This window comes from Ambystoma mexicanum, chromosome 5q (assembly GCF_040938575.1).
Source record: "Ambystoma mexicanum isolate Mex_15411 chromosome 5q, UKY_AmexF1_1, whole genome shotgun sequence".
In the NCBI taxonomy this organism is placed as follows: domain Eukaryota; kingdom Metazoa; phylum Chordata; class Amphibia; order Caudata; family Ambystomatidae; genus Ambystoma; species Ambystoma mexicanum.
In genome coordinates this window covers 944,176,121-944,197,746 of record NC_090933.1, presented here as the reverse complement: position 1 = coordinate 944,197,746, position 21,626 = coordinate 944,176,121, and the positions used below count along the sequence as shown (strand labels likewise).

General features: G+C 48.3%; 1 protein-coding gene across 2 annotated transcripts in view; it reads left to right on the top strand.

Moving 5' to 3' along the window:
• The window catches only part of AZIN1 (antizyme inhibitor 1), a 1,159,916-nt gene that overhangs the window by 434,347 nt on the left and 703,943 nt on the right, over positions 1-21,626 (top strand). For both annotated transcript variants that reach the window (XM_069621462.1, XM_069621463.1), the window contains exon 6: positions 5,006-5,137. In XM_069621462.1, coding sequence (XP_069477563.1) covers positions 5,006-5,137 — 132 coding nt within the window. The remainder of the gene's footprint in view (positions 1-5,005; positions 5,138-21,626) is intronic.

Here is a 21,626-nt window from a genome sequence, read left to right as displayed (position 1 = left end):
GGACCTTCAGGATGCCTACATTCATGTGCCAATCCATCCCAAGCACAGAGTACCAGAGGTTTGCAGTTGGTGGTTCTCACTATCAGTTTCGAGTTCTGCCATTTGGGCCGACCTCTGCCCTGAGGGCTTTCACCAAGCTGATGGCGGTTGTGGCAGCGAGTCTCAGGAGAGGGGGAATTCACGTCTACCCCTACCTGGACGATTGGTTGATCAGAGCATTTTCTCCCGAACAAGCTCAAACATCTGTCAACCACCTGTCACTTTCTTCACAAACTGGGCTTCTCCTTCAATTTCAAGAAGTCCCACATGATACCATCCCAAAAAACTCCAGTTTATCGGAGCAGTTTTCGATACTTCCTCTGGGAAAGCCTCGCGTCCCGAGGTGAGAGCCCTCCACGTTCTGCAGATGGTAACAAAGTTCCAGAATGCCCAGCATCTGCTGGCCTTTGATTTTCTCAGGTTGCTCGGCCTCATGGCATCCTGCATTTTCCTAGTACCAGAGGCAAGGTTGAGAATGAGATCCCTTCAATGGGCACTCAGGACTCAGTGGTCCCAGTTCTCGGGGAGTATGTCTGATCTTCTGCAAGTCCCGAGCGCAGTTGCTCAGGATCTACTATGGTGGACTTAACGACAACATCCTCAAGGGAGAATCTTTTTGGCAACCATGGCCGGAGATAACAGTAGTAACGGATGCATCACTTACGGGCTGGGGAGCACATGCCAACGATCTAATAATCCGCGGTCGTTGGTCTCCAGCAGAGTCCAAACTACTGCTAGGCCGTAAAGACCCTCATATGGAAACCAAGGCAGAATCACCATATGGTAGTCACGCGACAGACACGAGGTTCGCTTTTCCAAACAAGTCTGGTTAATTTCAAAGTATTCTCAGTCGGCCGACTAGGGTCTAACGTCTCGCAACGTGTGTAACCAGACCTCATGAGACGCAAGAGAGCAAGCAACACTCAAGCAGCAATATTTATACATGACATGTAATCTTTTAGAAGGCAATACAAACCGCCCATAATGTATCTTTTAGGCTAGGGTTCGATGATTGACAATTATGACACGTTATGACAAGTCCTTATTCAGTCTAAATATACTTATTCTAGCAACAATAGCAGAGACAGTTCTTTGTTATGGAGAACATAGAGCTCTTAGTACAGCAAGGATATCCTGTTTGTAGGAGAGAGACATTCTTCAGCACGTTATCTTTGCGTTTCTATTCATGGACCAAGGGTCAGACAGTTCTGAGGCAGAAAATACCATTCTACGCGAAGGCATACCGCTAGAAAGAATATAATTCATGCTTTAACTGCCTATTGCTACACAGTTTGCAAGACCGGCCGGCACCTGGGCCGCTGATTAGATGCAGTTTCTGCTTGCCTCCAAGGACGTTGTGAGGGAGGAAAACCTGTTTTTCTGTATCGTCTGATATTCCTGTCTGTTAATCTTTCAGGCTGTGGCCTCACACCGTGTATGAGCTTGAAGTTTAGAATATATTTTGCAAAGCAGTTTTACAGAAAATGGAAAAAACAAATGGCGGATATTTCACAAAATGGACAACCTATGGTTATACTCAATATGCTGACGATTCCGTGTTGGCGATGTATGGTACATGATGCGACTGGTTTCTGGCCAACATAATATACGTACTATACATATTATAGGGTCATTACTGGACTAACACTACACATGAACCTGTTGGAGCTCAGGGCAATCAGACTAGCGCTGAAGGCCTTCCTATCCTCTGTACAGGGAAAGAATGTCCTGATAATGACGGACAACACAGTGGCCATGTACTACCTCAACAAGAGAGGAGTGGGGTCGCTACCACTTTGCAGAGAGGCAATGCAGCTCTAATTCTGGGCAATACGAGAAGGAATCTTTAGATCGGAAGTTCACCTAGCCGGAGAGCAGAACACGGCGGCAGACTCTCTGAGCAGGCAGAGCAGTCTCCCATGAGTGGGAGCTAGCTCAGGAAGTCCTTCTGGAGATCTTTGCCATTTGCGGAACCCCTCAAGTTGATCTGTTCGCGACCATGGTAAACCGGAAGTGCAAACAGTACCGCTCAAGGGAATTTCCTCTGAGAGGAGCTCTAGTAGACATGTTCGTGGTGGGCTGGAAGTTTCCACTTCTGTATGCGTTTCCTCCAGTCCCCGCGATTCCTCAAGTAATCAGGAGGTTGAGAAAGTTCAGGAAGACCCGGATCCTAATTGCCCCGAATTGGGCCAGGAGGACGTTGTACCCCGGACCTTCTGGACATGTCCATCTGCCCTCCAATACGTCTTCTGAAAAGAGAGGATCTTCTCTCGCAAGAGGAACGCGGGTTCTCCATCCAGAGGTCAAGACACTCAACCTTAACGCATGGTTTCTGAGAGGTTGAGATTCAAGGATTGGGTTCTTCCGGATGATGTAATGGAGATTTTGCTTTCGACCAGAAGGCCAGCAACAAAATCTTTGTACCCATGTCGTTGGAATAAGTTCAGTAACTGGTGCAAAGATAAGGATGTCGACCCTTTTCAATGTGGCACTCCAATGGTGCTCTTTCCTATTGCATCCAGCCAATCTGGGACTCCAGATTGGAACAATTAAAGGATATCTAGCTGCGCTGTCCATTTTCGAGCGCTCCTCAGAAGAGTTATCTTACTTCAAAATTCCATTGATAATTCAATTCCTGAAAGGACTTACCAACGTATACCCTCGGTACCTTTTCATGTCCCAATTTAGGATTTAAATCTAGTACTTAAGTTTCTAACTTGTATACCTTTTGAGCCTCTAAACTCCTGTCCCTTGAGGCTATTAACATTGAAGACTGTCCTTCTTGTATCCTTAACATCAGCCGGCAGGGTTAGTGAACTACACGCTCTCTCATGTAAACCTCCATATACTACTTTTTTTGCAAGGACAAAGTGGTTCTTAAGGTAAAACCATCTTTCTTACCAAAAGTAGTTTCTGACTTCCATTTGTCACAAAAAATCATATTACCAACATTCTTTCCTCGTCCTCATTTGGGCAAAGAAGAGGAGATACTGCATAGACTGGACCCCAAAAAGGGCTCTGTTTTTACATTTCAAGAATGTCAAAATTACATCAAGATGACCAACTTTTTGTAGGCTATACAGGTCATAAATTGTGATTAGCGGTGACAAAACAAACAATATCCCGTTGGATCATTCTGGCTATAATTGAGTGCTACAGATTGGCGGGAAAAGACCCACCGGATGGGCTACATGCCCATTCATCTAGGGGGATGGCTACTTCTGCGGCTTTGAAGAGGGGAGTCCCTGCAGTAGATATTTGTTCAGCTGCAACATGGGCATCAATGCATACCTTCATCAAGCATTATTGCTTAGATGCCTCTTCCTCCAATGAGGGTTTATTTGCCAAGGTGGTACTTCATTCCATCCATTTGAACAATAACTAGTACTCCCACCTCCAAATTTACCACTGCTATGGGAGACTATCACAAGATGAGGAATACGTGGGAGGACACAATCCATTAGAAGAACAAGTTACTTACCAACTGCAACGTTCTTTCGATTGGATGTTTCTCCCGCGTATTCCTCATCGCCCCTTCCATCCTACCCCACAGTACAGTTTACGTTTCTTAGACTCTTCGTGAGAGGAAAGTGTATCAGTCATGAGGCACGCCTGGGTGTTCCCCAAATATTTCCACACAAAACAGAACTGAAGTTAACGGGCGCGGCACAAGCTATTTGTATTGATGGTGACGTCGACGCGGTACAGAGTCCGTCGAGGGACATCAACGCCATGGTCTCATGCACAACGCCCTCTGCCGGATAAAGCAAAGCTGGCAGGATACAAATACCACAAGATGAGGAATACGTGGGAGGAACATCCAGTCGATAAGTAACTTGTTCTTCTCAGTTGAGACTTGCATTGGTTACCCTTTGCAGAGTTGCTTGCAGCTTTGCCCTTCATAAGCTTCCTAGATGGTGGCCAACAGTGATTCCTTTTACAACAAAACTCTTTAACATTGTGCAAGACTTTTACCTACCTTCAAGCAGTGCCTAAGCTCCCCTAGACTTTGCTCAAGTGACATTGGCTGTCCTGGCCCCCTGAAGACTCTTCTTAACCTCTAACTTTGTGTTTAACTGTCCCTAGCTGGGAAAGGGTTAATCTACATTGCATTGGGTGTTCAAAAGTGCTTACCTGTTTGAGAAACTTGTTAACTATTGTTTCCTTCCCTAACCATTTCCTTTTTGCCACAACTTCAGTATTACCATTTAAGTGTGAAAAGTGATATATTAATGTCCACAGTGTCCTAGCAATTGAAATCGCCTCAGGGTGTAGGAATATCTGTGCGCCATCCCAAAAGGGTATCTTCTTCATTGAACTAAAGGAGTGTATTTTGAAGTGTATGTTTATTGTTGCTAATTGCTCCCTTCTAAAGAAGGCTTATTTTAAAACGGCCTGTTAAATTATTAAATAATTATTTAATCAAAAAACCTTGAATATAAGTGTTGTTTGGTTGCTTGTCACTGTGAAACTCTTAAGTTGCAACCCTGCAGCTCACATTGACCCCTCCTGAGAGCAGCCTGGCTGCTCAGTCACACTTCCAACTTGTGTAGTACATCCCTATACCAAAGGTAGGGTTACCTATTGCTAAGAGGACAAGGCTGGTGTAGTCTTCCCGAGGGTTACTACATACAATCTTGTCTATTAGTCTGGTTAACTGTACTGCTACATCATTACCCATATCTCTAGAAGTCGTGTGTTAGTGCAGACTGAGCACTATCTTGATAGTTTGGCTAGACCAAAGTGTTATCCTTGGTAATCAACTAGGGAGACCACTTAGAACCCTCCCCCAGGGCTTGTTCTGAAAATACATCTTGTGATTGTACAGCCCTCAACAGGTAGTTGTACCATCCTTAACTCAAAATAAAAAAACAAATTCTTTAACCGCAAGTAGTCTGAATTTACCAACTTAATATGGTGATGGTGACATAACTGACTGTGTTTCAATCATCGTCCCTTTGCTTAGGTTATTGCTTCAGATTTCAACAGAAGACCTCACTGGAGATGAAGGGAACATGAGGTTTGGCACCACGCTGAAGGGCTGTAGGCACCTTTTGGAATGTGCGAAGGAGCTCAGTGTCCAAGTTATTGGTGTTAAGTGAGTTCTTTAAAAATGTATATGCTATTTGATATTATGGCATGTTGACTGTTTTTTAAATGACGTGTTTGTGACAAACCTATTTCTGTTATCTGCAAAATAATTTAAATTGCATGTGCAAATTTATACCAGCCCAGACTTTCCATTTTCCCCAATTGCTGTTTTTTTAGTGCCAATTTAAAAATCTGTAAATATCGATTGCTAGTTTCCAACCTCCCTGTTATATATATTTTCTTTAATATACTAATGGTACAATGGAAGTTTAAAAAAAAAAAAAAAAAAACTTTCTTTATTGGTTGATTCACATCTCAAGACATTCAACATTACATTATAACAGAGGTGCAGCAGCGAGGTTCAGAGCAGGTATAGTATCAATTGCTCTATGGCGGTGTTTCCCCTGTTGCTCTATAGGTCAGGGGGGCAAATATTGTTTGAGGACACCATTCTATCCTGTAGGTTTGCAAGTTGTACAGTTCGTTCAGGCCCTTGGCTTCTTAGTCAGATATTATCTCCAAGCCCTGGGAAAAGAGGTAGGATACAAAGGGGTCCATATTTTCTTGAGCCTGGCCTGTAGTCCGCACAGCAACCCATAAACCCTGTCGGCATCACTAAGCCTCATCAAATCCTTGAGCCAGGTCTTTACCCCGGGTGGGGTCGCGCCTGTCCATTTCAATAAAATGCACCTCCCGCCATTATTATACATCTTGTGAGTAGCTTTCAGCTGTGTTTAGGCATCGTATATCTGGGCAAGGATGGCGAAGAGCCTGCACAAGTTCAATGACGTTGACCTCCTGTTAGGGAGAATTCTCTGTTTAGGATGAATTTCCTAACCTACTGAGTCCCCCAGCAGCTTTGCTGGATTGTAGGGGTTTATTTTTTTCTCCTGCCAAGAGTGAGACTTTTACCCTCACTCTTGGGCATGATTTGAGGGTGTTTCTTTGAATCTAGATGTGTTTAATGGGCTATGGGGTCTTTTACTCCATAGGGCTTCATGTGTTTTTGTGATGTGTGTTACACAGCACCCTCAATGCAGTAACACAGGGGTGTCATAGTGACCCCCCCAGTATAGACTCCATACCCTGGGACTGACTACTGTCTCCCAGGGCATGTAAAGTCACCCTTGAGTTTACTAGTCTTAAATTCTGAACAGAACCAGTACAAACCATCATATTGTGGACGTACTGGCTGGGGCAATTCAATTTCCCCGGGGTCTGTTAGTCGAAGGAGCACGTCTCCGTCCCCCCTGATCGAATTTTGGCTGGTGGCAGTGGATACTACTTTTTATATTCAACCGCAAATATTTTCCTATGGGATTTCCCATTGTTTTAGGCTACTATCTTTATTTACGGTAGCCTCGAACATACCGCCGGTTTATTTAATTAATATTAATTCTCCGGTTGGTATTTTTTGCCAAAACTTGATTCTAAAATGGCGTTTGTGTTCTCTTCTGTGACTCCAACCCAAGTCGAGCCCTTTGTTCCACTTTTTGGCGGGCTTCTCCACAGAAGCCCTTCAAAGTGGTGCCACTCTGTCTGGGGTACTTAGGAGGGGTGGAGGGGGATTTAGGCACCCTGGACTGAGTTGCCTAGGCAACTCAAGTCGCAATCCGTCCTGATTGGCCGTCTCACCACTTAGCATGTTTGAGTGACAGCTAGGCTGAGTGAATGGGGGTTTTCTGCATAAAAGCAGGGCTTTGGGGACTGGAACTTGAGAAGTCGCCACAGGACCCGAGAATCCGACGAGGGAGAAGCTGAGCCGACCTGCCACGACGCCACCACCGATGGAGCCCTGCTGGGCCGTCTCACCACTTTTCCCAACGACAGAGGAGATCTCTCGCCGGAGAGTCTTCTTCCTTTGACTGGTGGGGATAACCAGTTTCACCGTCTTTTCGCCTTCCCGATGTACCTCGTGGCCGCCTTGCCTGTGCCAAGCACCCCGGCAACCGGGATACCACGTTTTACCGCGACCAAAGGTACCACCTTTAACCGGAAAACTCTGCGGCTGGTTTCTTCCCTGGTAGTGCAACGACCTTCATCTTTTCTCCAAGTCTAGATCTTCTCTTCCCCTGGACGACGACGCGACTTGCACCCACCCAAGAACTGCCACCGCTGGAGGATCCTTCCCACTTAAGTTACTGTGTCCCGCCAGGCTTCCCTTGATACCGACTGTACGGGGTAGATTTAGCCCCGGGCTTTCGAACCTGGGATAGCCCGGGACACCCTGGCTAAACTTTCCTAAGCCTCTCTAAACGCTTTTTGAACTCTCTGCAAGACTTTCTAAGCCTAGTGTAACTGTGTGATCTTGGGCGCATTTGTGCTCCGCTCTCTCTAAGAATGGGCCCAGCCTTTGGACATCGGCTCACCAGTGACTTTTGCTCTTCTGCCTTGCTAACAGTGTTCCTAAAACTTAGAGTGGTGTACCTTTCCATATTCTGTCTTTTTCCCTCCTTTTCTCACAAACTTATTGGAGTGCCATCTAGTTAAGCACTCACCTCTGTATGAAAATAAGTGGTGTTTTACTGAGACTTATCTGATAAGGAAAAAGGAGTGTATATATTACAATAGTAACTTTGTTTAGAATATTTTACAACAAGAGTGCTGGAGTGTTTCCAACAGTGTGTTTTTAAATAAATAATTATATACTTTGATACCAAAGCTCTGGTCAGTGTTTGCTTGTATTGGTGTGTCTGAGTGCCTATTGTGTATACTTTGCATACTGCCTAACTCTTCTTGAGAGAAGTCTGACTGCTCAGCCACAGCTACCGGGTAAATCTGGGTGGTACAGACTGCTACCAAGTGGGTTTACTGCTAACACCTGTAGTCCTAAATCTTTTGCAGTGTTCCCTAAGGGAACTGCACAGGTTTCTGCCTAACACCTCCCCACGATGAAACCTGACTGGTCCATGTGGACTATGGTAGACACGAACGGAAGCAACCGGTCCGCTAGCACCTTAGTGAAGATTTTTGTATCCCGGTTGAGCTGGGAAATGGCGGGGGGGGGGCGGGAGGAATAAGAACAACAATTGGTGTGATCACTGCGTCTCGCCTAGTACATGGTAGGTGACCTACCTTCAACGCCTCTTCCCACACTGACAAGTGCTGATTTGATCTCAGGGCCCAGATCTTTATAGAACTCGGCCGTAACTCCGTCCGTGCTGGGCGCCTTGGCTGACGGGAGAGCACATATAGCCATCAAGATTTCATCCTCCGTAACAGGTTTTGCAAGCGACTCAATTGCCTCGCATTGCAGGACGGGCAAAGACGCCTCATGCACATATTGCCCCAGCTCTGGGGTCAGAATCAACCCCGTGGTGTATGTAGGCGCTTGTAGTACTGGCGGATGGCATTCAGAATAGCGTCCGGCTCTGCCACCACCTCCCCAAGCTTGTTTCTCACAACGGGAATAACCGTAGCCCACCTTTCCCACCTAAGCATTTCGGCAAGTTGCCTGCCTGCCCTCCTCCCCATATCTACAGGCCATGGCCGGGCGTGCCAGGTATTTTACCTCCCGGACTGCCAAATCATTGAAGCGGTCCAATGCATCCCTATGGTTGGCAGTATCACCCGAATCCTCTCCCTCCTCAGCCCTGCCCTCATAATGCTTAATTTCCGATTCAGTCTTGGGCAGTTGTCTATGCATTGTCTTCGGTATCCCGAGACAAACATCCCCCTTGCAGCACAACTTTAAAGCCCTCCCACATGGATCTCATCGTAGAGACCGATCCCAGGTTCTCTTGGAAATGGCACTTGACTAGATTCAGCATTTCACTTTTAAACACAATGTCGGACAGGGCTGCCGTCTTGAACTGCCAGAAGGGGCGGGAGGCCGTCTCAAGCTCCAGGTCCAACGACCAGAGGACGGGTGAGTGGCTTGACAATGTTCTGGGGAGGAGGGCACGGTCAGTGGTTCTGCGTATAAAGGGCAAGCTTGAGAGGAGGTAATCTCTACGCGATGAGGTGTTGTGGAACGTATATTCCCTGCCCTCTGACCGGAGTAGCCGCCAGACAGCTCCCAACTCCAGTTTCTCCATACACTGCTGCACCGTCTCTGCCGCTCTAACCCGCTGGCGAGACCCTCCCCCCCCCACCCCCTCTCCTGCATCCAGTGCGAGTTTAAGGTCCCCCGCCCACATGATAATAGTATGTAGGTATTTGTAGCACTTGGATAGCAGGGACTCAAAGAAGGAGGAGGTAATCTACATTTGGGCTATAGATGTTAACAAACACCACCAATGTGGAACCCCAGCAACCCGAGACCATGACAAACCTTCCCGCCAGGTCAATTACGATATCCATAGTGCAAAGCCGCAGCGACTTGTGTATCAATATCATGGCGTCCACTGAGTACGTTCAATAGGATGTGCAATACCTGCGTTCACCCCAGGATCTAGCCACTGCTTCGTTTCCCCTTCCAACAAAATGAGTTTCCAGCAAGAGGACCATCTTGGCTCCACCCGCGCACATTCCACCTTATGACCTTACAGCTGGCCATAGCCCCGCGTTATTTCATGGGGCCCCCCTGTCACCATATACTGTCTCTTTTCACCTCCAAAGGTAACCTTTGTACGAGAGATGTGAATTGTTTGGTAATAACCCCCAACAAGCCCACCCCCTTACTACCCATGACAACTAGTATTGCCCCCCCCACCCACACTTCCCACCCCCAACTGGCAGTAGAATGACCTACCCTCAAAACCCCCCTTAGAACAACAAACCTAATGGGCCAATGCCCGGGGACGCTTGAATCCACAACTCAAGGGACAGCACGCTGCTGCAGACCTCAGGGGGAGGCCCTTGTTATATCATCTTAACTGGTGAACTGACGTATTCAAGCATATTCACACCCCACCCGTAGGAACAAAAGGGAAAAAACAAACAGTAGAATTGCAGGAGCATCCGCAGTAGTGGGCTGTCAGGGTTTTCCCTTTCATATGCACATTGGAATGCTGTCCAGGGCACAGTTAGCCCCAGAGGCGCCAGATCGGGGCACAACAACCTCCTCATTCCTTCGGCAGCGCCGACAGGAAGTTGTGCACAGCCCCAGGGTCAGTGAAGAAATGCGCCCCTTCCCTGTGCTGCACCTGCAGCTTGGGTGGGTACTGCACTGCGTATTGTAGACCCCGCTTCCGGAAAGCTTGCTTTGCCGCCAAGAAAGGGAGGCAAGCCTTCTGCACGGTTTGGGTAAAGTCTGGTTAGAAAGACACTCGGGCGTTCTTGTATGACAAGTCCCCCAGTTCGCGGGCCCTATGCAGAATTGTTGCTGTCCCTATAATTCAGCAGACTGGCTATTGTTAGGTGGGGACTCTGGCCCAGCTTGGTGACTACCTGCGATATCCAGTGCACCCTTTTCAACCAGAAATTGAGTTGACAATGAGGGTGAGTGCAGCACCTCCTGGACCAGCTTTTCCACGAAAGTCTCAAGGTTCTGCTGCGGGACAGACTCTGGAACCCCCACCACCTGGATGTTGTTCCTCCGGGATCTTGCCTCCAAATAGTCATTCTTCTCCTTGATTGTGGAAACCTCTCTAGAGGTCGCGGATCGCCTGCATAGGCCCCCACTCAGTGTTCTTCTTTGGATATCCTTCCACTCTTTCTCGATCCGTTCTTGCATCCAGTCAACCTTATAGGCTAGGCCATGGCATCCAGTTTTGTGTGGATGGATGCAAACCCAGATCGCATTTCTGCCAGGACCAGGCTTAGTTTAGATGCCGGCGCTCCACTAGTGGATCTCGAGGGGGCCTCTTCTTGGCTAGATAAACCAGGTTTGTCCATGATGTCCCGTGGCGTCCGTGTCTTCTCTGCACCCCTGCTTAAGCCCTCGTTCTGGGAGAAGTGCAGGCTGGATTGCTGTTTATTCCCCTTGGCCATGCAATCTCCTGCTCTGTCTCTCCGTGATATTACTGGGGCCCTCCTCTGCCTTCTCTGTGTGATCAGCAGCAGCGTCCACTGAGCCCCCTGATGAGCGGCAAGGGCACAATCGGGCAGGGGCAAGTGGTACTCCAGGCCCCACATGCTCCCATCAATTTCTTGGAGCACAGCCACAGGAGCACTCGAATCTGAAGTGCGGGTGAAGGGCAATCTGGCTCACACCTGATGTGTGGGGGAGCATGCAGCTGCTTGGGTCTCGAAGGAGTTCACCTCTTGCCACGGCCACCCTCAGGCCCCACTCCCCTCAGTCTTTCGCAGCATGACTGCAGAGGCCCCAGGCTGTGCCACGGCACCCACGGCTGGTGCTGGCAGATCGGGTGTCCCGCCGGGATTTGGCCTCCACTAGATGTTGGGGTTTCTGTTGTCCTCTCACGCAGGTTGTCTGTGTCCAGACCCGGCCAGTAGTCTGGTGACTGCATGCTGTAGGCAAGGGGTGGGGGGGAGACGGTCTCACTCACCCCCACCGATGATGCGACCGGCCTCCCTCTCCAGACTCGGCCAGTAGTCCGGTGATGGCCCGCTGTAGGCGGGGGGGGGGGGGGGCAGAGACTCACTCACCCCCTCTGATGACGCGGCCAGCCTCCCTCTCCAGGCCCGGCCGATAGTATGGCCTCTCTGCAGTTCCTCCTCCTCGCTTCTTTCGGGGGAATGTCAGCCCCGGCACCACCGCGGAACGCCCCCGCCGCACCCTTCGGCCTGGACAAGGGTGTTCCAGCGCGCTCCGGACCACGTTGGAAGCTGCGTCCTCACCTCACTCTGCGCCGACGCCCCAGGGTATGGCGCACCGCCCAGGCTTCACTGCAGCTCCAGAGCCGCTGCCAGCCACCTCCAGGATCCAAATCACCCGCCCCTGACTGGCTGCACACTTGCACGTGTGTGCTCCTTCAGCTGCGGTCACTTGCTCCCCCGGCAGGTACCGGTGTCGGCCTCCACCTTCACTGGTCCGCGCATAGCATAAGTGAAAGCAACTATCTTGGTTTCAGGCTCTCTAGCGCTCCCCCGGCACAATGGAAGTTGATTGCTCTAGCCGTCAAGCTCTGGATGGGTAGTCTTGAAAATGTTATGGCCAAAACTCCACATCGTGAATCTCAATTTAATAACTTTGCTGATTGCAAGCAGTGGCGTGAGTCCATTTTACCTTTACAAATGTGCTCAATTATCTTGAAGGCACTGCATACTGCACACAGGCTCCTTCCACGTTTGAACTGGTATTCGGTTTTTAGGACCAGTACTGTTGTGGGGTCCTGGATTGCAGCCTATTAGACCTGCAAAGGGTTTTCACTCCAAAGATCATTCCACTAGCTTTCTTATTAACAAGGCTGAGCAGTCGGGCTGAATCTTAAGAGATCAGATGTTAAGATTTGGGTACAATTGATGTCAAGAGCTTCACGAGTACACGATGGCCCACACAACTGAATTTTATTTATTGTATTGCAATCAATTCATTGGCATTCATAAAAATAGGACAGTGAGCACATCACAACTTTTAGGCAGCTCCTGTGCCACACAGGAGTACTAGTATTAGACACATCCTTGGGAAAGAGCTCGCCTCCCAGGTCGAGGGCTCAAGACATTCTTCAGATGGTTTCCAAATTCCAAAATGGCCAAAATCTCTAGGCCTACGAATTAAGGTTACTCGGCCTCATGGCATTCCGCATCTTCCTGGTGCCAGAGGCACGCCTGAGGATGAGATCCCTTCAATGGGCTCTAAAGACTCAATGGTCCCAGTTCTCAGGTCAAATGACAGATCTTCTCCAGATTCGGAGCAAAGTTCGGCAAGATCTTCTATGGTGGACTTGTACAGAGAATATCCTAAAAGGAGATCACAGTGGTGACGGACGCCTCACTCATGGGGTGAGGAGCTCATGCCAACTAATTGACAATCGGCGGTCGCTGGTCTCCATCGAAGTCCAAACTACACTTCAACCTTTTAGAGCTGAGAGCAATCAGACTAGCGCTGAAAGCTTTTCTACCATCTGTCAAGGGAAAAAATGACCTGATGATGACTGACAACACAGTGGCCATGCACGATCTAAACAAAAAAGGAGGTGGAGGGTCACTACCTCTATGCAGAGAGGCAATGCGGCTCTGGTATTGGGCAATTCAGGAAGGAATCTCTTTAATGGCGGTTCATCTAGCCGGGGAGGAGAATGACGGCAGATGCTCTGAGCAGACAGAGCACGGTGTCCCACGAATGGTAACTGGCTCAGGAAGTCGTTCAGGAGCTCTTCGCCCTTTGGGGAACCCCTCAAGTAGACCCGAGTGCGAAAGGTATTGCTCAAGGGAATTTCCCCCAAAAGGAGCACTGGGGGACGCGTAGTGGTGGAGTGGAATTTCCCACTATTATAAGCGTTCCCTCCGATTCCCGTCATTCCTCAGGTCATCAGGAGACAGACGGTTCGGGAACCGCATGATCCTAATTGCCCCAGATTGGGCCAGGAGAACGTGGTACCCGAACCTTCTAGACATGGCCATCTGTCCCCCCAGAACGTCTTCCTCAGAGAGAGGACCTTCTCTCACAAATGGAGGGTCAGGTTCTCCATCCAGAGGTCAAAATTCTCAACCTTCATGCTTGGTATCTGAAAGGCTGAGATACAAGGATTGGGACCTTCCATATGACGTCATGGAGGTGTTGATTTCGGCAAGAAGGCCAGCAGCAAAATCTTTGTCTCTGGAGGATAGCTCAGGGGCAATGTGCTCGCTTTGGAAGCAAGACGACACGGAGCAACACAGGTTTGAACCCCGGGTCCGCGCTTCGAAACCTCTGGGTATTAAAGGCGTTACAAATAACAAATCAAATCAATCAAATTTGTGCCGTTGGAATAAGTTTTGCAACTGGTGCAAAGAAAAGAATGTTGATCCTTTTCTGTGGAAAACTCCGGTTGTGCTTTCCTTCTATCGTTGGTTAATTTCGGCCTTCAGATAGGTACCATCAAAGGATATGTAGCAGCGCTATATTTCTTAAGGGCTCTTCGGAGGGATGCTCCTACTTCAAGATACCACTGGTGCCTCAGTTCCTAAAAGGGCTCACTAATGTGTTCCCTCCATCTCCCTTTCAGGTTCCACTTTGGGATCTCAATTTGGTTTTGAAATTCCTGATTTGCTCTCCTTTAGAACCTCTGCGCACATGCCCGCTTAGGTTGCTAACCTTTAATACCATACTATTGATAGCTCGGACATCTGCCCGCAGAGTGAGTGAGTTCCAGGCACTTTCATGCAAGCCATCCTTTACCGTCTTCCACAAAGACAGGGTTGTTCTGAAGGTCACACCCTCCTTTTTACCAAAAGTCATTTCGAACTTTTGTTTGCATCCGAAATTTGTTCTGCCTTCCTTCTATCCTCTACCTCATCCTGTTAAGGAAGAGGAAAGACTCCATAGGTTGGACCCTAGGAGAGCGTTAAGCTTTTACATCTTCAGAATGTCCAAACTGAGTTGATGACCAACTTTTTATCGGTTACACAGGACACAAACTTGGTCAGGCTGTTTCCAAACCGACTTTTAGGTGGATAACCCTCACAATATCAGAATGATGGACTAGCAGGTAAAGACCATCCTGAAGGTTTGAGAGCTCATTCCAACAGGGGCATGGCTACATCTACAGTCCTTCAAAGGGGTGTTCCAATTATAAATATCTGTGAGGCTGCTACATGGACTTCAATCTTGTTTATAAAACACTACTGTCTGGACGCTTCCGAAGCTCAGGATGGTACATTTGGCAAAGCAGTGCTTTGTTCTGCCCTGAAATGTTTAATTTCTAATTCTACACCCTCCTCCAATCATAACTCTGTTTTGGGAGTCTGTCAAAGATGACGAATACGTGGGAGGACACAATCCATTCGAAGAACAAGTTACTTAACCCTGGTAATGTTATTTCGACTGGCTGTTCCTCCCACGTATTCCTCATCGTCCTCACAACCTACCCTTCTGTAGAATTTTAAAATGACTGATAGTTTCTTCTTTCTATCCTTTATATCACCGACTATCGAAACAGACGCCGGAGAAAGGACAAGATAAACGACCATCGAAAGACTCCCGCAATAGATCTGTTTCGGCCTTGGAAGGCCGCTACAGGCTTCGGCCCACACAGTAGGGAGAGAGGGGGGAGGTCATTTTAGAATTTATATGCCCCTTTCTTACACTACCTCCAACATTGACTCTAACATTTCCTCTGTCCTCATCCTACTTGATCTCTCCTCTGCTTTTGATACAGTCAACCATACCACCCTGCTCAATCGCCTCCGTGACAACCTGGGTATCGCCGATCAGGTTTTGCCCTGGCTGACTTTTTTTTTTTTTTTCTCTGATCGACCCTCCCAGGTCAAACTTGGGGCCTTCCTATCTTCTATCTCCCTCTTTACCTGTGATGTTCCCCCAGGGGTCTAACCTCTCGCCCTGGATTTTCAACAAATACCTGGCAACTCTCGCATACTGCATTTCCATCTTCTGCTCAAATTTCCAGTGCTAAGCTGATGACGACCAACTCATTTCCAGGCTTCCTTCAGCCACCTCCTCGTCTTCCGTCATCTCTGACTGTCTCATCGCCATTCAAAATTGGTGTGTTACCAACGATCTGTGTTTGAATGCCAGCAAGACTGAGATCCTCATCATTGGTACACCCTCTCCATCCTTTTCCCTCACTCTGGCCGGCCTCCCTTGGCCCTCCTCCTGCCCATACCTGCAAAGCTCAGAACCTCGGGGGTCATCTTTGACTCCACACTTTCCTTCTCCCCACACATCTCTGATGTCTCTAAAAAGTAAAACTTCTTACTGCACCTCCTTAGAAGTACTTTTCCTTTCCTCACCTTCCCTCAGCTCACTGTCTCAAGCTCTGATTCTCGCTAGGTTAGACTACTGTAACAGCCTCTTTCTAAATCTACCTGCTGCCACTCTCTGCTCTTTACAACTAATCCAGAACAGGACTGCGAGTCTTGTCCTTGGCCTCAAGCCCTGGGATCGTATCTCTCCAGCTCTGAAATTCCTTCATTGGCTCCCAGTGGATGCAAGGATTCAATTTAAAACCCTTTGCATTGACCACAAGGCTTTCTGGGGCCTGGGTCCAAAATACCTTCAACTATCCCTCCGTAAATACCTCCCCTCTGGAGCCCTTCGCTCCTCTACCTCGAACTCCCTCGGGGTCAGTCGTTTTTCAAAGAAATGAGCTGGAGGTAGGTCTGTCTTCAGCTGGGGCCTCCCTTTGGAACTGCCTCCCTGCCACCTTGAAACTCAAGAGCTTCCTCTTCGCTTCTGCCTTTTCCCCGCTTCTCCCCTGCTGCTCTGCCCTCTCCCTCAGCACTGTGGACCTGGCCACCCTCTGTCCTTTGTGCCCAGGTACCGGCTCACCCTGCCATCCTCCTGCACTGCCTCCGGGCCACCCCTTGCACTGGGGCCCGTATCTGTACCCATACAGTTCTCCACCCACTTTTCTTCTGCACTTATCTGATACACCCTATCTGACTAACCTAGCAACTTTGCCTCTCACAGGCTGCACTACCACCGCTAAAACCCTATTTAATTATTTATTAACTTCTATTTATTTTGTTCTCTCCTATGCTCTGCACTTCCCCCTTTTTCCTGTCCCACTTTTCCCTTCCTCATGCACTTGTGCGTTCTCAATGTGACTGGGCCTAGTAAGATCGTTGTTTTTGCTTCTCCCCTGTTACCCTCCGTTCGCCTGGTCGCACTCAAACATCTGTGTAAGAGCGCAATATAAATAAAATATATCATACATTCGCCTAGCTGCTGTGTCATTCTGTTATGGACAAGACCCCCTTTAAATTTTGTCCCAAGTGCAATAGGAAGTTTCCATGGGTCGATTAAACACCTTGTGTGTAACCTGTGTCTCCCGCGAAACAACGTCGAGGGTTCTTGTTGAGCGTGCAGGCGCTTCAAGCCCAGGACTTCGAGAGACCGATCTACTAAATGCTGGGCCCACTACGCCAGGCTGCTCGAGGTCATGGAAGTAGAGGGTGCCTTCAGCGACTGCAGCAATGCTGTGGTATCCGAAGCCGACCCCGGAAGACAGTCCGGCGGCCTTGTTATGGGGAGAACACCCGGCGGTTGAAGGACAATCACTCCATCCTCCACTAAACACATCACCCACGGCTAAGACTCGACAAGTGCGTTGAGCGGACGGCAACGCATGACGTCTAGGGAGAGGTCAGTGGAATCTCTGGGCACTCTCGATCGAGATCGCCACATGACGGGCCCCGGCCGTCAAAGGATGGTAGAAGTCGCATGAAAAACTCCCACCGTGGCTGATCGTCCGCTGGTGAGGCTCCGGTTCAGTCCGCACCCAAAATTCGATGTTCTGCGTCAAGTCAGTGCAACATCCCTTACAGTCGGGGAAATGCGGTTCAGGGGGCACAGGTAAAGAGAGGGAATCTATTAAAAAAAGTCCTTTAAGAGCCCTCATAGGGAGAAATCTCAGGATGTTGGGCTCAAATAACCTATATCTTGGGATTCTGTCTTCCACCCTTAAAAAGAAGGCTCCTCCTACCTTCCAACAGATGATTTAGGGTTCCCTTCTCAACCATTGGTCATCCCAGTTCTGCCCAATGATCGTCTGAGGATATAGACTGGGTCGTGAGGAGGATGTCTTTCATGGCCAACTTCTATGAAAAGGACCCTGCCTATTTCAAAAGTTTCTACTCCACTCCCACCACTACAGCACCCTCTGGGCCGCAGATCCCTGCTAAGAGGTCACGCCCTGAGAATCCACTGCAAGGCACAGTCATTGACCTCTGACCCGGACTCCGACCATGAAGACCTCTCTAGTCAAGAGGCAGCAGACCCTTATTACAGGGATGATGCAGCAGACCCTTATTTGGGGGATTGAGGACCCTGAGGTTGACCCCGAGACAAATCTGTACCTCATGGACTCGCCCATTGACAATCAACCCCTACTAAATGAAGTGCTCGTCAAGGCGGCAGAGCATTTTCAGATAGAAACTCAGGAAGTACAAGATAAAGATTTTGTAGAGGAAATCTTAGGAGAAGGCTGTTAAGCAGTTTATCCCTCTCCAAGTCAATCCAACGAAAAATACAGCCATCGCTGGAGACCCCTAATCTTCCGCGGGCAGTGAACCCCCACATAGAGAAACTGTTTAGATTTGACCCGCTGTATATTAGACGGCAACTGAAGCCCAATTCGTTAGTTGTCACTGTAATAAGGAAGAGGGCTGGTACTCATCTAGCTTCGTCTGAGGCCCGCCTGACAAGGAAAGCATGAGACTTTAGACAATGGGCAGAAAGGTGGCCTCCTTTGCTGCATTCCAGACTAGGATTGCTAACAATTCTACCCTGTTGGCCAGTTACAACTGCCACAAATGAGATGAGGTCTTGGCCTTACTATCATAGGCCCCAGAACCACTTAAGTCTCAGCTTGCCCAGGTGGCCTCAGAAGGCAGGGCAGTGTCAAGCTGCTTATTAAAAACCAACCTTGACGCAGCGGACAACACAGACCGGATAATAGCAGAAGGGACTATTATCAAGTGTCATGCTTGGCTGCTCCAATCTGGTTTTAAACCAGAGGCCTAAGCTACCCTTATCAACATGCCCGTTGAGCCCAATATGCTCTTTGGAAAGGCTGTCGAGGACGGCTTAAAGACGGCTTAAGAAGAATGCGATAATCTCAAGTCATTGGGCCAACTGACCAATAAACCTACTGGCCAGAGGGGAAACGGAATTTTTGTCGCTCATGCGGCCAAAATTCACAAAAGGGGTTCCACCTATCGCCAGAGCCAAGATACTTCCTGGGTAAACAATCGGAGTCGGTCCTCCCAGAATTACCCTAGATGAGTGCGCAGATCCCATGGTCATGGTAGCGGCAACTCCTCCCAAGGTGGCACCCCACCTGAAAAGCAACTATCCGCTCCAGGTGCCCTCCCATGCCTCTCCAGTAGGAGTCGTATGTCCAGCTTCACCCACGCATGCGAGGAAATCACCACAGACAGATGGGTGCTGTCCACCGTAACAGGCGGATATTGTATAGAGCTCCTCGACCAACCCCAGAACTACCCCCCACCACAAAAGACCCATTCCAAGGAACACCAGCGCATCCTCCTCGAGAAAATCGGCACGCTTCTACTAAAGGACGCCATCGAAGTCATCAAGGCCAGTCGGGGAAACCGGGGTATTTATTCAACTTACTTCCTTGTGCCAAGGAAAGATCTAACAATGCGCCTAGTATTAGTTTTGCGCCCTGCAAACAAATGTCAAGCCACAAAAGTTCTGCATGACTATGCTACAAGAGGTAATCCCTCTACTAAAAAGGGATTACATGCCAACACCGGATATGAAAGATGCCTATTTTCATATTTCAATGTTCCCAGCGCACAGAAGATTCTTGCGTTTCAAGATGGCGAACCAGCACTATCAATTCAAAGTGCTACCCTTCAGAATAGCATCTGCTCCAAGGGTATTCACGAAGGTACTGGCGGTGGTGGCAGCAGACCTGCGCAGGGAGGCAATCCCAGTGTACCCTTACCTGGACGACTGGCTGATTACGAGAGTCTCCCCTAATTTGCAGGCAAAACATTCAGAGAACTATCCGCCTGCTCTTCCAATTGGGCTTTTCCATCAACGAGAAAAAAATCAAGCCTAGTGCCTAGCACAACGAAAGAGTTCCTGGGAACTGTCATAAACACACGAGGGGTTGGTCTTTCTGTCGGAGGAAAGAGCCCAAAATATGTTACTGCTAATACCACATTATCAGGCCGGCCGCCAGATAAGGGTGGTCAAAGCGATGCGTTTGATAGGCATGATGGCATCTTGCATTGACCTGTTTGTTTCTTTATTTGTAATGCGCGCCGGAACTGAAGGTATCAGGGCGCGAAGATAAGAATACCTTAGGCTTACAAGTTACAAGGTTACACAATCACAAAAACGTGCAGATCAGTGACAATATAGCAGGTAATACATTTACATAGCAGATACAGTGTAAAGGTTGGTTTGGCTATTGGTCAGTTGGTTGGTAGGCTCACCTATGGCTCGTTTTCTTTGAGCCACTTGATGCAGTTCGATCTGAAGTGTGGGTATGTTTGATCAAGTCTTAAGGTCAGCGGGAGGGAGTTCCACAATTGAGCAGCTTTGACTGGGAAGCTGTTCCCTCCAATTGTAGTCATTTTGAAAGCTGGAACTGTGTGGCGGTTCGTATAGGCAGTTCTCATGGGTCTAGATATGGTGATTCTTTTGAACCTCTCTAAGAGGTAGTTGGCTGCTAAATTATTGAGACATTTGAATGTTAGGGATGCCGTTTTAAGTTTAATTTTGTTTGTCGTAGATAGCTAATTAGATTCTCTGCTGATTGTTGAGATGTTCTCTTGTGGAGATTCCTAATGCCGCTCTAAGGGCGTTGTTTTGCAGTATTTGGATTTTTGCGTGATGCATTTATTCGCACCTAGAGCGTTGCAGTAATCCAGTTTGGACAGCACAAGTTCTCGTGCCAGTGTGGTGCAACTAGTTGTAGAGAGATGGGGTTTAGCTGACTGGATTAATTTAGGCTGTGCATGAGGCCACAGCTTTCACTTGTTTTGCTCAAATTAAACTGGCATCGAGGTAAAAACCTAGTGTTTTTACCTCCTTGGCAACTTTGATTATGTGGCCGTCTATGACGAAGGTTATGTAGTCTTGACTGAGTTACTTGATATTGTGTGTATAACCCAGTATGAGTTCCGTTTTGTCATCATTCAGGCATAGACCATGATGGGCCATCCATGCCTGGATGGTGAGGTATATCTTGTTCACCAAGGCCAAATCCTGTTTGTAATCCCCAGAAAGTAGGAAGAGAATCTGGGTGCCATCTGCAAAGTTATTGTAGGTGACGCCCAGATGGTCTAAATCATCAAACAGGGGCTTAGTATAAATGTTATACATGGTGGGGGGAGACGCAAGATCCCTGGCGCACACCACATGTGCTGAGGTGGAGAAGACCCTCATTGTTCGCTCACTTGAGAATGATTTAATCCACGTTATGGCAAGAAGTGAGCTGCTGATTTTAGATGGTTGCAGAGCACTTTGTGATCCACCCGGTCGAATGCTGCTGAGGGATCCAAGAGGAGGAGTAAGGCAGTTTTTCCTTGGTGTCTCAGTTCGTTGACCTGGGCTTTGAGATTGAGAAGTGCTGCTTCAGTACCGTGTTGGGGTCTGAATCCAGATTGCCTAGTGCCTAGGAGATGGTGCATCTCCAAGAATATTTGGATCTGTAAATAGGCCACTCTATCTAGAATCTTTAGTAGAAAGGGCACCGTAGTGATGGGCCTGTAATTTGTTGGTATCGCTGGGTTCAGTGTTTTGCTTCTTAAGGATCGACAGGACCCACGATTCCTTAAGGTTACTTGGTATAGTGCCTGAAGTGTTGATAAGTTTAGTAATGAATGGGGATAGGTCTCTGGCAGCGTCATTTATTATTTGAGCCGGGCAGTTACCGCCTCGACAATTTGATGGTTTCAGAGATAGGATTATTTTTTCGATTTCCAGTATGGAGACTTTAGTGAAGTTAGTTATGTTCTGGTTTGGCATTGGTAGGTGAGTTGTTAGTTTGGATGGTTGTCGCGGGTATGTT